Source organism: Argentina silus (genome assembly GCF_951799395.1).
Source record: "Argentina silus genome assembly, chromosome: 3".
Taxonomy (NCBI): domain Eukaryota; kingdom Metazoa; phylum Chordata; class Actinopteri; order Argentiniformes; family Argentinidae; genus Argentina; species Argentina silus.
Genome location: NC_139657.1, coordinates 23,245,400 through 23,261,696, shown reverse-complemented (window position 1 = coordinate 23,261,696; position 16,297 = coordinate 23,245,400). Strand labels below are relative to the sequence as shown.

The 16,297-nt window shown below is 41.3% G+C and overlaps 1 protein-coding gene across 1 annotated transcript in view; it reads right to left on the bottom strand.

Moving 5' to 3' along the window:
- znf609a (zinc finger protein 609a) overlaps positions 1 to 16,297 on the bottom strand; it is a 93,422-nt gene that overhangs the window by 54,158 nt on the left and 22,967 nt on the right. The window contains exon 2 of the mRNA XM_083666742.1: positions 2,553 to 3,421. Within this exon, the coding sequence (XP_083522868.1) occupies positions 2,553 to 3,290 (738 nt within the window). The 5' untranslated portion in view covers positions 3,291 to 3,421. The remainder of the gene's footprint in view (positions 1 to 2,552; positions 3,422 to 16,297) is intronic.

The window sequence follows — 16,297 nt, the reverse complement described above, 5'->3', positions numbered from 1 at the left end:
ATTCTTTTCTAAACAGCCAAATTAGCAGAAGCACACATTACTCCACACCAGATTAAAAGTCACACCCCTGGACAGGGCACAAAGGGCAGTAATCAATGCAAAAACAAACTCTGCATTTGAGAGAATCCGTCTCAATAAGGCACTGTGCACACTGGCTGATATTGATTATACTTGTAATCAGTGCTTATGTCTTTTCAACAGGTGATTTGTAGATCAGATCCTGCACATTGCAGACAAAGAAGATTTTTTGTCCTGTCTTTTTTTTTTTTTTATGTCAGTTTTGGGGGCATAAGCTTTGTTCTACTGTGAAAATGATTTGGTCTTGTTTGAATCGACATGAGTGAAGGAGCCAATTCTTCTGCCGAGAGCATCAATGATTGCATCAATGATTGTTTTTGTCAAGATTTGAGAAAATTTGCTGGGCACATTTGCTGTGACTTCCAAATGTCCTGGGATGGTTTTCATTTTCCACCAAAAACAGCATTGTAACTTTGCAATGACAGTCATTCTGCTAATTTGCAATGACAAAGTCATTCTGCAAATTCTGCTAATTTCAAGCATGCTTTTGATTGGAACAAGCAAATAACACCTCCATCTCTCCAAAAACTCTTGTCTATTTAGGCTGAATTTAGTCACAGAGATAATTTCGTCTCGTCTCGTTTTAGTCAACCGAAATGAACAATTATTTTTATATTTTTTTTATTGGTCTATTAAGTCAGTTATTATCCCATCTTTTGCCACGGAAAAATAGGCATTTGACTTATATTTTCGTCATACATTTTATTGACGAAATTAACACTGATATGCTTATGATATTAATTAATTGCATTGAAACAGATTGTTAGATTTTGGGGAGGGGTATTATCAAAGTTGTCCAAATAAAAGCAAAATAGCAAATTTGACAAATTACATCAAAATTAATTATTAAATTACATCAATACATCAAAGATACATTAATTTCATACAGTACGTAGCTGAGAGTGCATCAAAATGCAGTTACGAATGTAGACTTATTTTCTAGCTGGATATCCTCCTGAACCCTTACATGGGTTGTGCATGACCTTGGTAAAAAAGTTTACCCGAAACTGTCATGAGGCCTGTGTTGCAGTGAATGTTTAGCAGTAAATTATTTGTAGCAGCTCTATCTATTCGTCTAGAAGTGCAGAAAAATAGATGCACTTTCATTCAAATAATATACATAAATACAATTGTAAATTTGTAATGTTTTATGATGAAACTGAACAAATCATAAAATAAAAACATTTGGGAAAATAAAACATTTTATAGGGCCCTACACAGGAGTGGGAAATAAAAAGTCCAGTACTCCAAACACAGGCCTTGTATGAGAGTCACACAAGCCGATAGGCCCCCGAACTGTGAACTGAACCGTGACCCAAAAAACAGGGCTTGGTGAACCGTTACACCTCTATTACGGTGCCATGAAAACATTATTGCAGTGTAGGATCGATAGTGGGGTAACTAGCAAGCTAGAAGTTAAACAGCTATTGAGTGAGCCACTAGTCTGCGAGTGAGCCATTTTTGCAGTACACTGTGACATTACAGTAAAATACGGTCGTTACTAAATTACTATGTGAACACGTTAGTGTTGTTAATACAGTAATAACAACGTAAACACTTAATGTAAACTGTTACCTTGTTTTATCTAACTGAGTGCTGTCCGATGAACACTGTGAAACCCATACTCTTGACATGACTTGGATATGAGTGGCCAGTAATTATGTCTAATGGGTAACTTTAGCTTGGAAGTGCCCCCCAGCTGACTAATCCATCCTTAAAAAGTGCACACTGTCAGCAAAAAAATCTGTTGCCAGGACAAGACATCTGACACTGCCCCTGGAGCTTAACTTTTGTCTTAGTGCTTGGCGGTGACATATGGCCGACAGGTGGAACTGATCTCTTGGTGCAAAGCCTCTTCGCAAGATGGCTTTTCAATACTGTCCAACCTCCCTGTCAGAAACCTTATCACATCTTTGTCACATCTTTGGCATCCAACACGCAGAAACCTTCCCCCAGCATGTCAACAAGCAACTGGTAGCCTTGTAAAAATGAGTCAACCCATTTGAGTGCCTGAGAACACCTTCAGGAAGGTTTGCAAACACCCAACAGTTAAAAATACTTTGACAAATGCCTGAGCAGTAACCCATTGTTGAAATGGTAGGCAGACATAGCAGGACCAGCATTTGCAATATGCAGTTGGGTCTTGCATACAAAAACGAATTTAATAATTCACAAGTTTCTGAGCTATGGGGAAAATACATCAGTGTGAAAGACAGATAGCATTACTGAGAAGGAAAACCATGCACTAACGCTGTGTTGCATCCTGTGTTGAAAAATGACATGTGCTGTTACAGGGCAGTGCAAAGTTGTAATACCCACAAAGTGAACCGTTGCTCACCACAATTGAAAGCATGCATACATGAAAGTGATGCATTAAAATTGCACTTCACTTGTGATGCGTCAGACATCCTAATGTTCCAGTATCAAACAAACAGCAGCCAAACATAAGTGGTTTAGAATAGCTTATTTTTTACCTTTTCACTTTTCACTTTCTTCAGGTTCCTGCATTCACCGTTGTCCACCTCCTCTGGCTCACTTTTAATGGCTAATGTTGGGACAATCCCTGTGGAATCCAGGGTGATATTCCCAAGTTGCTCAGCTGTGGCTAAGTCAGTATTTTGCGTGCCCTCAAACGGGCTGCTGCGAGGCGCCCCCAAAGGCAGAACCGCATCTTTCTCTGTAGTGGCCTCTACTGTAGCCACAACTTCACTTTTCTCCTTCTTACTTTTCCCTGAACCCCCCTCTTTATCTTTCTTTCCACTGGGAACATTGCGGGAAGCTTTGCTGCTCTTCTCAGCACCTTTCCCAGAGTTGACATTTGCTATGGGTCCTGTGCCAACAGCAGGGCCAGTGCCCTCACCCTGGGTTCGCCCCTGGGCATCTTTCTTGGTCCCATCTGTGGCCGAGGCCTTGCCACTATCCTTTGAGTTTTTATTACGCTTAGATTTGGATTTGCTCTCTTTGCCTGGAGCGGCAGGCACGGGGCTAACAAATTTAATGTTATCAGGCAGAGTCGCTACAGCGCTGGGAGGGGCAGCCATGCCCCCTCCATCTTTAGTGCCAGACATCTCAAGTTTGTCCTTCTCTAGGTCTGCGTCAAGGTCAATAATCAGATTGCCAACACCGATATCCCACTCATCACCGCTGTCGTAAGTGTCCACCGCATTTGAGTCCACACCTTTCCCGCCTGCAGTGCCACTGCTTAGGGACATCTTAGTGCCAGCGGCCCAGGCGCACCACGGTAAGGTCTGACCTTCTCAGACTACGGGAGGCAGTGGGAGAAGGGTTACAACAGCCTTAGGGTCGTCTCGGGTTCCCCTTCCCAGTTACCCACATTTTTGCCCTGTAAAGAGAGGGGAAAAAATTAAAAGTGTGAACATTCTGCAGTTAAACGTCAAGTTCAAACATACAAAGTATCAATTTCAGAATGCATCCTATTTTCTGTTTTTTTCAACCACTCAAGCACTTGTCAGACAATGTAAACATGCAATACGCAAGAGGCAAAGTATCCTTGACTTGAAAGGTAATTGAAAAATAGTTAATCATAAGCTGTAACATTAATGATAATGTTAAAACAATAATAATTAAGCTTCCTTGATGCTCAATGGTTCAGGGAGAGAGAAGCCTTTGGGTTTAGAAGCCACATGGCCAACAGTGAGCTGGGCTTTGCCAGGGAGGGTGAGGTTTCCTTAAACCCCAAACACATATGGAGTCCATTTCCTCTTTAACCAGCAGGTTGACGTCAGGCAGGACTAAAGAGACCTCTGAAATCATCAAAGCTGCAAAACCCTGACCCAGAGATCAAGCTCCGGGCTCTTCACTCAAGCTCTCCCGCCACCGGATATTTAGTCTAATTAACACCATGACATATCAATACTGAGGTCAACAATAGCACGAAAACAAGGTTAACTTCCAGTACTGTCGTCAAAGCCCATTCCAAGTCTTCAGATTTCCTCTCAGTGTTTGAATGTGCCATGGTGATAGAATAAGGCTACTAAGGAGAAGAATGGATGATATGTCAGCATTCATTTTTTGTAGTGAAGGTCTTAATGAGGCAAACATGTTATTGTCACCTCCATCTATAGTGGGACAAATAATCATATAATTATTCAAAAAAATAATTAAAAAAATAAAAGATGTACCTTTGTGGTTGAGAAATGTCTAAACCAGATAGAAAACGCTTAGAAATTATTGTGGAACCATTTCATTTGTTCCTATGTTTTATTTTGTATTCTATATTTTCAGGATTGGTGTGAGTCCCCATTGGACACATTCATTTACCTTTAATTGCTTATGTTCAGGTGCGTACTTAAGGTTTCATTAAGCATGGATGGATTAAGCACTTACTTTTCAAATGTCTCTGCCTCATGAGGAGTGAGAATAATTAAAGTGAACAAAAGTAAGTCCTATAGGTAGACCTCATTGTCATCTTACGACAGGTGGCGTCATTCCTACGTGACACTCAGAGCCTCGACTGACCTGTCTTGTAAGACATGGAACCAATCTTCAGATCTTCCGATTAGAAAGCATCCGCGATAAAATAGATCCTAGTTTGTGAGATTCATGCGCCCTCCCATTGCCTTCTGAGACTGCTATTTATGTTACAAAACCATAAAAACTCGATATCCATCGCTAGTTACCATTGTTTGAAGTCACTTTTAGAATAATGTATATGCACTGTTTAGTTTGCACAGCTGCGGCATAAAGTACATTTGTTTCATGTGATATGTGAGTTGCTCAGCTGGCTGACTCACTGAACAATCTATGCTAGTTTTCGTGTACATGTCCAACCTAAATAGTGGCTGCACCTTCAACAACTAAAATCCTTTGCTAGTTGTAAGGTCATGTAACTAAGAAATTCACTGGAGAATTGACAGATAACTGACAGTATTGTTTTAGTTACGAGAAGTCATTGTAACCAAGGTAACGATATGACTGCCCATTTTAGCCGAGCTACTTTTGATCTATCCCATGACAGTTTCCGAGATACGAGGTAGATCAGTGCAGACGGAGAAGACCTACCAATTACTTGTAGTGTTTTTACTGATATAAATTTAGTTTATGAATTAATAAGTGATTACAACTGGTCAAACTGGTCAATGACCAAATCAAAATCTGTAAAGTGAATTACTGAAATTGAATTGGCTACATTCACTTTTTATTTGGTTGTCCCTGTGGAAGAAACCTTTTAAAGTTCCATGTAGAACCCTTTGGATTTCACTAACCCTAACCCTAACTCATACAGTAGTAGTTACAAACCACGCATCAACATCCTCATCTCATGCTCCACAAAATAGAGACTTCATTGTTCTTGAGTACAGTGTATATATAAATATAATATGTAGCGCAAGTAACTGTCGTTGAGAATGATGACCTACATATTGCACACTTCTACAAAAAGGACAGCAAGGGATTTGTCTTCAACATTAAAGATCTCACACATGGTATAGTGGCCCTAAAGATTTTTAGGATCCATCCTGCATCGGTTGACAATCAAATCCATAAATCATGCATTTCTGTGGGGGGACCCATTTAGTAATTCTGTTACTGGATGATAAGAACCAAAAGAGATTTAATCAAACTCAAGGTATCATATGATAGCTAACAACCCACTCTACCTACAGACATATTTAAATCTTAACTCTCTGGACCACAGAGTGGCGGTCAACGGCCGTTCTATATATTACTAGAGCGGCCACGGCCAGCCATCACTTTCACTCATAAAATAAAGCAATTTAAGAATACAATAATTAAACCATGGGAGGCCACTTCAACAAAAACATATGATTCTATTTTAACATTTGAGTGGAAAAAACATTGCTTGCTATAGGAAAAAAATCTATTTTCTTTTTTTGCGACCATTTGACTTGGCTCTGTGAGGGGAAAAAAAGGAAAGTTGGTCGCACCAGGTGTGAGCTGAGAAAACAGTGCTCATTGGTCTACATAATGTTTTTATAACACAACATGTTTGATATTCATACAACCCTCTCATAGCCAATGAGTGACCTCAGCCAAAACATTGTTGTTCATTTCCCTGACAAGCAAAGATTAAAACCGTTGCTATTCCAAAACTATTCTCTGGTAGTTTTCACCTGATGAAATGAAAGCCATAGGCCTACATGAAAACATTCACAAGTACCCACCAGAGTGGCAGGTGATCACTGCGAGATTTATCCGCAACAAGGAAAATGTAGGTCTACCCACATTTAGTGCTTGGCAGGTGTTCATTTTGGACCCGGCAAGTTGTTTGGCTGTACAAGGACACTGTATCTCAGAGCGGAGAGAGAGATAGGCTTTCACCAAAGCAACACAAAATGTCCATGCGGGAGATGCCTTCTTTTTTTTAAATGTTGGTGCGACCAAATCATGTGTGTTTAAGTGTTTATTTCGGCTGTCGCGCGCCTATCTTCCCGTTTTTCTTCCCGAACTCTCAAAGAGTTCCAAACTAAAAGTGAGTAACAGACAAGCAAGAGGAATAGTCAATCTTGCAATTTCAATTTGTCACTACACAAAGGAAACTAGCTACCAGTGCTAGCTACTACTAGCTATCTAGCTGCAGAAAAAAGGCATGCAAAACTGACTAAAAACGAAACTATAAGTTAGGGTTAGCAAATGAAAGCACCTTTATTTATTGATTATTGTACCTTTGGTGATCGATTTGTTATGCGAGTGTAAGAAAGTAATTAAGGTGAAAGCCATAATGTAGCTGGGCTAGCTAGCTCATGTTTTTCATCTGTAGATTATATTTTTTGCCAAATTTTTTAGCAACTGGCAAATTGATTGGTATCAATAATGACTCGACTGCCAGGTTGATGTCTTGTTTTCTTTTAGTAGTAATGAGTTGTATTGCTGTCCCATTGATAGCCATATAATCTGATAGTGTGGTTAGGATTGATGATAAATTGTGAAGGGAATCTTATATTAAAATAAATATTAGATTCTTAAGTTTAGCCTCATCTTTAAAAAATAAATTAACTTGTAATTTACATTTATCTTTAGATTTTGAATTACTGAATCATTTTAGGCAAACACCCAGTAAGCTGTAGGTATGTTATAGAATTATTATTTAATTATAGAATTATAGAATAATTGGGGTCTAAAGGGTTCATTTGGAGCAGATAAGAGTTTCAAATAAGAGTTTGGGGGAAACTTGGTTACATAAAAAACCCAGGGAGATTCTATGGTCATTCCGTTACCAAACTTTGAATCTGAACATGTTCTTAAAGTAAATGTTTGTTTTTTACATTTTCAGTTTGATTTGTTAGAAGTAGTCCCTGTGCATACAATTTTATGGTTTGTTAAATTTGAGCTATTACGGTTTTTGTTTGGCAGATGTTTGAAAGTGAAAAATCTGATCAATTTTTGGGATTTTGCTGACCTCTAAATCACCTGCTAGGAGGTGCCATGAGTTTTGTTAAATTGCGTAGAAATGATAATATTTGTTAGAAGGAACCTTTTTATCATGAATGACCAACTTTATAGTAGTCAATTCGTAGTAAATGATTGATAACAAATGGTGTTGCCCTTCCGACCGACTGCAATTGAGTAATTGAGTATCCCCAGGCTAGGACATTCTAGTCCATCTAGCACACTTAAGAGATTGCAGTCAGCCTTTAGGTCTGACATTTAGATCTTCAGACTAATGTGTAAGGGCAAAGCAGTTCGCCGTTGCCCCAATTCTTAACCAGTTCGCTCTGAGCTATTGGTATTCCTCACACTAGACTGTTTACATGTGACAGACAAATAAAGACGGAAACAAGACTGAGGCATTTATGAGCTCTAACACAAAGCCTGCATTGAGGGGGATCACAGCCCTTTGCCGGTTTTGCTTTCCTAACACTGGGTCAAAAACAACTCGTGCGCAGGAAGAGGAGCATTTCTTTCACAAGCCCTCTTTTCAGGCCACTTATCATATGAATGCGTTGGCGTAACCCCTTCACCCCTCATGACAATGAAAGGCTTTTCACAGAGAAGAGAGCTTGGTGGAGGCAGAGGAGGGGGTCAGATTCACCACTATAGCACACAGCTTAGGGCTACTGTAAGGCGCAAAAAGGGCTGTCATGTCATTATTGACTTATCACAGAGCTAATTAAACCCCTGGCTGTGTGTGAGAAAATAAGCTCCAATTCAATTATTCTATTCACTAGCAACACAGAGGATCACTTTGGATGTTTGCATAGTCTGATAGAGATGCAAGTCACATACAAGTGCATTTTTAACAGGCTGACAATTGGTTCAATTCAGACAACCTTTTGATTAGTGCATCACACAACCTGATGCTACTTCCTATTAAAAGAAAAAACTGAGACATGAACAAGTGGATAAGCCTAGGTCCTCATTGCTCCATCTGCCTCAGTCTGTGTTACTATGAGTACTACAGAACTGCTCAACTCTGCCACGCTTGGTCAGTCAACGGCAAGGTGAAATACTCTGAGCTTGATTGTGTGAAGCCATATGGTCAGACAGGGTGAAAAACTCAGTTTTTCTAGTCCAATCCTTTAGTTGGTCACAGGGCTTGAGCCTGCTGAGACATGCTGGCATTCCCGCTAAATGCAATCCAAACACAGACCTAAGTGATGAGCAATACAGTAACAAAACAGCAAAAAAAAAACAACTGAACTAAATAGAATTTGATGGCAAGTGCTTGATAAACGTCCAGCTGTCTGACTACCCATCTGAAAGTCAAAAAATAACACTGCTCACAAGATAACTTAGAATGTAAGACCATATCTTAAGCTACTTGTCTTGAAATGACCCCGTAGATTATTTTGTGGCATTCAGAGAGGACGCAAGAGCTATTCTGAGCTACTGCCTTTCTGGTGAACTGCCTCTAATTCCACACTTAATTAAACCATCCGTAGTCTGAGGATTTCAGCAGGATGAGACATGATTACAAAATGTCCATTAATTTCACTGCTCTCCTTCTATTGTCATTCAGTAACATCCTAAATGAAAACTGCACCAAAAAAAACCAACCGATATCCCAGATTCTGCAGTTATTTTAACTCTCTAGCCCCCAATAGAATTCTAGAACATGCCTGCAGGTTACTGGGGTTTTGCCTTCAATGATTCTATATTTCTGTCTGAAATGGTGAATAAGTCCAAATCTAAGGATAAATGTCAATGACAAGTTCATTTATTTTTAAAGATGAGAGGCTAAACTTTATTTGCATATTAGAATCCCCTTCACAATTTGTCATGAATCCTAACCACACTATCAGATGGTATGGCTATCAATGGGACAGCAATACAACTCATTCCAACAAAAAGAAAACAAGAAATAAACCTGGCAGTCTAGTCACTATTGATACCAATCGATTTGCCAGTTAACATAAAACTAATTTGGCGAAAAGTATCATCTACAGATGAAAACATTAGCTAGTTAGCCAGCTACAGAATGGCTCTCACCTAAATTACCTGCCTACACTCACATCAATTGTGGTCACTGACACTACAATAGTGATCACAAAGTTCCTCCATCAAATAGAGACTGCCTGCACAGTCCAAGATACTCCACCAACAGGTGTAGAGCCACCCTTTGTCACCTCTTTGATTTTTATTGATTGCCTAGGTCTTGTGGAAGTTTTTGTCTTGGTCCTATATCAGTTTTCTGTATGTTGGTGGTCCATGTACAATGTGTCACTGTAGCCCTTAACTAGGCTAATTGCTAATAGTTGCATCATATCGTAAGTGAGCAAGACTTTCATAAGATCATCCCTGTTTCTCAAACAGTCATTTAAAACCATTATTATTACTGGGCTGTGAGTTGAATCCATTCCCAGATATCTAGTTTCCCACCAACCCATTATGTTTTGTATTTGCTGTTACAAATCCTGCTCTGCTTCATTACTGTGGCAACATGGGAAAATCCTGATTGACAGAAACAGTGGCAAGCTGTTCCAAGGGATTCTCTCTCTCCCTCTACAGAAGTTGGCCATTTCAAAACCACTGGGTCATGAAGGCGCAACACAGCTTACAGTCACAGAAATAATGCTACATAGCCTAGATCTCAAGAGATTAACATTTCTAGTTATATGACAGCATGTGGAATTCTACATCAATTCAAGGTCATAGCTTGAATACATTTCAAAATGTTATATACAAGAACTAACTGGAGTGTAGTGGGTTAGCAACTAGACTGCGAGTACTACTGCCGCCCAAAAGATTCTGTAAGATGTAGCGTAGAATATGAAGTGAAAATCTGACAGACAGATGTTGTCCTTGGCAACAGAGGGAGAGAAGTAAGACACTTTACTCAACTGTCAGAGGAGTGGAGAGGATACTGCTTCGAGAAAATGTTGACAAGAGCCGTGTTGAGGGGTAGCTATATAATGCTCACTGAACATGCCACCTCCAGTTTACAACAAACTCCATGTTCATGTGTGCTTGTGCGAACATTAATTGGGCTACGCTCAAGAGCTTTCACAAGCATATGGCGCACACACGTTTCATTCCACTGATCTTGCCACATCAAACATTTTAATTACATCACATTCCGACAGATCATTCCTTTTCATTTACTGAAACTCCATGGAAAATATGATTCTGTTAAAACATCTTGATGTAGCAAAAGTAAGGCTCCCACCAAATACAGGGAGATGCAGCTTTGCAGCAATTGCTTTTGCAACTCATTGTGTACTGAGTATATTCTCCAGGCTCTGGAGAGCTCCACTGTAGCCCCAGAACAGGTTGTCCTCTCCACTCCAGTCAGTCACACATAAACCCTGGTGGCTCGCTGTACTGCTACTGGTGCCCTTCCAGTGGCTGTAAATAACAGCTCTAAACTAATTTAGCTTTCCCTGCCACATGCCAGTGAGCCGTGGGAGTGCGCAGGGAGGAGAGGCACTAGTGAATCTGGGCAGACAGACTCCCACCCCCTCCCGCCACTACAAGGGCCTAATTAACACAGGCATTCGCAGTGGACGCCTCTGCCTGATGAGAAACGTGAAGGGAAAATAAAGCAGGCACAGGGCAGGGACGACTCTCGGAGAGATGACAGACGGAGGGATCAGATCGATTCCAACCACGGTTCTGTCAGGCCCTCTTTGGTGCTTTCAAAAGGGGGGGGGGGGGGGGGGGGGGAGACAGCCAACACAACAGATGACAAAAAAGCTAGCGACGGAAAACAAGCACGAGAGATTACACAAGAGAACCTCTGACCTGATTGTGGAGAGCTCTCTCCCTCTGTGTGCAGTGCCGCCTTTCATTTTTAATTCCCCCTTCACTGCAGAGTAATTGAGGATCTCTAATAAAGAATGGGTTTCAAAGCCTGCTGGCGGAGAGAAAAAAAGTGACAGGCTCTGTGTGAATCAGAGAGAGCGCTCTGAAGAGGTTTGGTGGGGGGGGGGGGGGCAGAGGAACATCCCCTTGGTTAGATTAGGCGTTGCATCAGATGAAAGTGCCGCTCCTGTTTTCATCTTCCTTTTGTTTTTTTTTATGAAAAGCGAGTGTACCTGATCTCAGTGAGCAGATATAGCCCCTCCGGTGTGACAGGTTGGGGGAGGATTTATCGAGCTTTTGCTCAAAGATGATGACACACTGATGAGTGAATACAGACGGCCCAATTGCTTTTGCAGACCTGGACCTGGTCTGCTTTCCACTCGGCAGGAATTGATTGCTCTGCTATTGACGTGACTGTGCTAGCGAACGTGCTCGCTCACTCACTCCTACCAGCTCATAACCTGGGAGCTTCGCCTGCCTGCATTATTCAGCTCTCATTAAAGGAGACAGCCGGATCCCAAATGGCCACTGGAGCTCTGCTTGCCAGCCTCATAACTCACCGGGTTACACCATCAGTCCTTTCATACAGTGGCCACCTGAAGCAGCCACATTAGCACCTGCAAGGGGACATTTGATCACCCCATGCCCTCTCCAAGGAGGAGGTCAATGGAGCATAGGGAATTGAACAGCTGTCCCGTCTTGTAGGTCTGGGTTGCCCTGTTCTTAGTGCCCTCAGAATAATTAGAGGGAGCTGGAAACAGTATCTGTACTTCACCTACCGTGCTGCCCTTACCAGTAAGAGTGTAGTAAGCTGTTCACACCCCACGCCAGGTTAATTGTTTAGATGCCCTGCATGTCTGTTTGGATCAGCGTCACTTATCAAATCAATCTCATGAGGCTGCGTCATAAACATAGATAAGATGCGAAAGATAATCTGTAATAATTTCCCATGACCTAATTAACCCATTTATCTTTTTAATTTTGAGTTTTTGTTATCACTTTTACAAGTTGCTCCTTGTACATGTGTAGTAACATATGTGCAGTACTTTAGTGTGCAGTGTAATGTGCAGTACTTTAGTGATTACTATGTAATAACCTGTTCATACAATGTTATTACTGATTTGGACTACGGATGGTTTGTGTTAATACTGTGTAATAACAATCCGCTCAACTCCAATGCACTATACTAATATACAATGTAACATGTTAATACAACTTTAATACAATAGTAATGATAGATGTACTACACAGGTGTAGGGGCAACTTAATGTTAGCCTAAGTGTGAAAAGTGTACATTTTTATATCATAATCGATAAGCATTCACTGAACCTGTACACACTGCCACCAATGTAGTGTATTTAAGTACTGAGGGATTAAAGGAAAATCTGAAAAGGCAATGTTCCAGTATATAATTTTCCAACCCATCCGCAACATTCTGTTTTCACCATTCTCAAACATCTCTCATTGAATCAATATTTCCTGAATAAGAGAGCAGCAGACCATTTCCCTCTGGGTAGGGAGTGGATTCCAACTGCAATTTGTCATTTCAATAACAGTCTGTGAAAAACTGCGTTTGCACAGTGTATCCATGGCAACAGACTCACTGAATGAGAAATTCCATTTTGATCCCAATTTCGCAACATGCCAGTGGTGATGAAAGCCGGCGCGATAGATGGATAAAAACTGACCCTGTCTTGATAACATAGCCTCCGGATCAGAGACTAAGCAGCTCTGTGGCTGGCACCTTTAGCCCAAAAAGATTTTTTTGAGCACTGCAGAATAACAACTCAATAAGGACTTCAGTTACATGTGCAGGATCTGGCTAATGAGTAATTTCGCTGTGCTCGCTGGTGAGGGACGGGTATTCCATGCAGGGATCCATGCCGTGGCCAGCCCATGTAATTGGATTGTGTGCTTGAGCTGCTGACTGAAATAGAAATGTGTGGGGCAGGCTCCAGGTGATCGGAATCATCAAAGAGCCTGGCCGACATCTCAGGGTTATCTCGACAAAATGTGAAAAGTGTGGTGGGCACCTCCAAGTGTCCAAGCTGCACACCATGGTACTCTTTAAAGGGTACTCAGTCTCTCACTTGTACTGTTTGAGTGCTTTGTCGAAGTGTGTGTTAATGTGGTCAACCTTAAAGCTATACATGTCCCTCTCTATCTGGTCATTGCAGATCTTTGCTATTTATTTCAGCTAGGTCATGCTGGTCTAGTCTCAGCACAATGTACAAAGCCTTTACAGAGAAGGTTTTGAAATTGCCCCTTGTAGAAATGAAATATTTCCTTTTGCTTTCATCTCCATTCCCGTGGAACATATACATATGAATAAAGGAGGGCAGTCGGCATGCATCAGATTTCACTCCATCATGATCGGTGGATGAGTCCGAGAGGGAGAGAGAGAACGATTTGGCAGGCAGGATGAGAGCCCCCTTGGGTAATAGGTTCACAGAGAGAGAGTGTGTGCAGCCCCAGCCGCCATGTCGCAGATCATTTCCAGGCCATTTACACACTGAAACCGTGCTCTCCAGACGCCTCTGGCCAAGCAGAGGTCCCCACCTTCACAGACCTGACAAGTTGCCAGATTGATTTTCCCGGAAGTGTGAAGCGCAGCTATGGAGAATTTGAGGGAGGCTCCATCAGAAACCTAAGCCATGAACTACTAGAATGGCCCCATATCACAGTGGTCCATGGGGACACAGAGACAATCTAGAAGATTATTCTACCTGAAGGATAGCAAGCCATTTTCTCCTGTCACTCATGCAAGTTCCGACTGCCATAAAGGTTCAAATGATCGCTCCTCTACATTGGAGGATTCCCACTGTGCAGTAGCTCAATGACAGTAGCTCAATGACACCGCTGAGGTCTCTGAAGCACAGCCCAATCAATTTTGTCATGTTCTGCTCGTCTCCAAGATATGACTCTAGCAGTGTTGATTACAATTATGTCAGAACGTGCAGCTGGTTGAGACAGGGATTCCTGTACCATCACCGCATTGAATATGCAGGCTAATTTGTCAGTAAGAGAATAGAACAGCTGAGATGTCAGTGTTCCTGATAGGCCTACAGTACTACACAACTACACATCGACAACACCAGTCACTGCTGAGCTTAAGAGTAGATTAAAGGCCAGATCAACAACTTTACTTTACATAAACTTGTTGAAATTTGAACTCTATGCAATGATGCTGAGAAATGTGTGATGGCCTAAAACACATCCATTGACTGCTGATATGATTACCTTCAAGGTAACTTTTTCATAATAGTTCAGTCAACACCAAAAGATGCATCCACAAAGATATCCTTTTAGAACATGACATAATTGCAAGCAAGGTAATCAGGCGCATCATTCAAATCTTCTATGGGGAAAGTAACAAGCTGTCAAATGTGTGCCAGTGGATGTGCAGAACAGTCACTTTCCCATTTTAATGGCTGGATTCCATTAAAGTAGGATACAGGCGTTACATCTTGTCATGACTCAACAACATCTAAAAAGGTAGGCCTGTCTAATGGAGACAAACTACTCCTTCCCACAGACAGAGCTAATAAACTGGCAAAGCTGCCACGCAGATCAATGTTTGTTACGATACACCAGATCTGTTAAATATGCATTGCTATATGCAAATAGCACTGCTGCAGAACATCTTGTCATATCCCCAGATAGCTAAATTATAAACAAATTGAAGGATTTGAGCATTCTGTGATTTGTTTAACTGTTCTGAAATTATTATGATTAAGATCTCCTCCTTATCCAAGAATCAGGTTATTACCTTTGGCCAGGCCAAGGTCCCCAATTTCCTAGGCATGCAGAGAATGGCCAAAGTACTTAAATCTCATCCAATTGAACAGGCAAATTCCCCTGATGAGATTACAGACTTGGGAACTTGTCAATGCTGCTTTTCATAACGGTGCCCCTTTTGACTATGACTATTGTACCTCCCACAAAGCCTGTGAGAGTTTTCAGAGCATTGGATTGAATATCAACCAAAACAATACAGTGCAGTGGTCACGGCTGTGTCATGGATGTGTCGGGGAGTTCAATGCACTCAAACACCACTTAAGATGTTTTACTAGACCTGAGATCAGTGTTCAACAATCTACCTATAAAGCTAAGTCTGCATTTCTCTAATACAATCCTCAAACGCTATCCAGCAGGACCTATTGCTTAATAATGGATTTCGCCAAACAGATCTGGAGATAGAATGAGGGGGAGAGGAGAGATTCTTGTCATTGGTTATATAAATAACCAGTAGCAGTTGTCGAGGGGAATTATGATAGTCAGTCAACATGACTTTACACTCTGATACACACATTTGAGTGCATGAGTCAAGACAGAGAGGGAGAGTCCAGCCCTCCCACCAAGCCTGGCTTCGTCCAATGTAAATCCACTGGTCTGCAGCCTGCTATTCAGTTCACTTTAGCCTCAGCTCTCTAAATCACTGGGCTCTGTTTTCTTGGCACATATTATTGATCAATTAAACACTTAAATGAAGTCAAGAGCAGCATGCCTAGGTCCTAAAGGACCAGTTTAGTCCTCCACTGATTTCCAAATGACCGTAATTCAATAAATCACCTTTAATAACTTGGGTCCATCCCCCACACACCAGCTGTTGCTGTCGGAAAACTGTACAGCACAGTTCCACTTGGCTGGCTTGCACTGGAAAAGCTTGGCATTTAGGTCACACCCAGGAGAGAGAGTCAAGTTCAGAAGTGGTTTCTCATGGAATTTCTGGCATTAAAAATCAGCACAAAACAAAACCACAATCGACTGCCGCTTGTCTTGATTAGCTACATGTTATTGATGCAAGTTTACAAGTCACCCATTAGCAGGTGTTGAAACCATGGCTTGAACCTGTAGTCTTGTGCAATGATTTTCCTCCCTTAAGACAGGACAACAGAGGACCTGTCAAGCCAATGCTTTGCAGTGAACCTTTTAACAATGGTGATCTGTGAATAGGTGAAACTAAAAAGCATTTCAAATTCCAACCGAATACTGCGCA